At 37.9% G+C, this 1,279-nt stretch overlaps 1 protein-coding gene across 1 annotated transcript; it reads left to right on the top strand.

Moving 5' to 3' along the window:
- The first annotated feature begins 41 nt into the window (after positions 1-41).
- Positions 42-989, top strand: LOC117116736. The gene is made up of 2 exons (XM_033260829.1): positions 42-489; positions 606-989. The coding sequence occupies exons 1-2, from the start codon at positions 42-44 to the stop codon at positions 935-937; spliced, it is 780 nt and encodes a 259-aa protein (XP_033116720.1). The 3' UTR covers positions 938-989.
- Positions 990-1,279: the final 290 nt, after the last annotated feature.

Below are 1,279 nucleotides of genomic sequence, written 5' to 3'. Positions count from 1 at the left end.
AAAGAACATTTGGTGACCATGGCTTGTAATTCAAAAAATTCATGCACAAAGTTTATTATATTTTAACATTACTTTCTTTTTTTACTCGGAAAAATTGTGATACAGTATTTAAACATCAGTTTGATTATTTTTATTTGTATCGACATGTATTGATCGTCATTTCAGCTCCCGGTGAAGTCTCTGTTAATGTTGAAGATGAACGATCAAAACCCACAAAGTTGTTCATATCTTGGTCAGCACCTAGGGTGGTTTATTGCCCGATATTTCAGTACAGGATAGAATATAAACTTACTCAACTTGATCAATGTCAGGACCAAGGTAATGAATTTGAAGTCAGTGTTGTGGATAATACAGAAAAAGAATACACCTTATCGGAACTTACACCATTTAGCACTTATGCGGTAGTTGTATCAGCTGGAGTAGATGGAATCAATGATAACACAGTATTCACTCCTGGTCTTGTTGGTTTTGGCAATACAACATTCACAGGTTAGAACTTCTAGATTAAAACAAAAAGCCTGTTAGACGAGCATATTTGAAAAAAAAAAAAAAAATCACAGTTACTATTTGTGAATTTTGTATAACTATTCCTTGATTAATTTTAGATGCTACTGCACCACCACAAAACATAATTAACCACCAAATAGAGGATGCACGATCACTGAAGTTCATATGGGAAGAAATTCCTTGCGGTGACAGGAGAGGTCCTATAGTAAAATACAACTATATTCTGGAAATGAATTCCAGTATTGTGATACAAACTACTGTTGTTAAACCCAGTAAAGTGATAAAAGACCTGATTCCTTGTACCACATACACATTCATAGTGAGTGGCAAAGGTCCTGGGGGCCAAGGTCCATTCAGTGACGGTATTGAAGCAAGAACAAATGCAGAAGGTAGTATTTCTTGTTTATTTCTAAGGCCGGCCACTCACTGAGTTGTACGACCGTCGCACGACCAATCCCTGTGAGCGCTAGATGACGCGACGCCACCAACTGATTGACGGTGGTCATCTGAACGTCATTAAAAGCAATTATCAGTTGCCCACGCGTCATCGTGTTGCATTGTTCGACCGTCGAGCGCAGTGTGTGTCCGGCATAATGGTTTAAATTTGTAGCTGTAGAAAACTAAGATTGGGTGATAGATATTTTAAGGGTGGGTTGGTGATTACAATTAATGAAATAATATGGGTGGATATTAAAGATGGAAAAGTAGGATAATAAGGGTGGGTGGAGGGCCAAGAAATTTGCTTTAGACTGGGTGTAAACTTCAAGGCTGC

The sequence above is a fragment of the Anneissia japonica genome, unplaced genomic scaffold (genome assembly GCF_011630105.1).
Source record: "Anneissia japonica isolate Jap-2015-1 unplaced genomic scaffold, ASM1163010v1 scaffold284894_len1279_cov105_single, whole genome shotgun sequence".
Taxonomy (NCBI): domain Eukaryota; kingdom Metazoa; phylum Echinodermata; class Crinoidea; order Comatulida; family Comatulidae; genus Anneissia; species Anneissia japonica.
The sequence above is the reverse complement of the archived record's forward strand: the minus strand, read 5'-3'. Positions and strand labels throughout refer to the sequence as shown.

Bases quoted from the DNA above. Each gene is read 5' to 3' on its own strand.
- LOC117116736 (XM_033260829.1), top strand. From the start codon at position 42: ATGCACAAAGTTTATTATATTTTAACATTACTTTCTTTTTTTACTCGG. The intron at 490-605 runs GTTAGAACTTCT...GATTAATTTTAG, and splicing joins TGGCAATACAACATTCACAG to ATGCTACTGCACCACCACAA.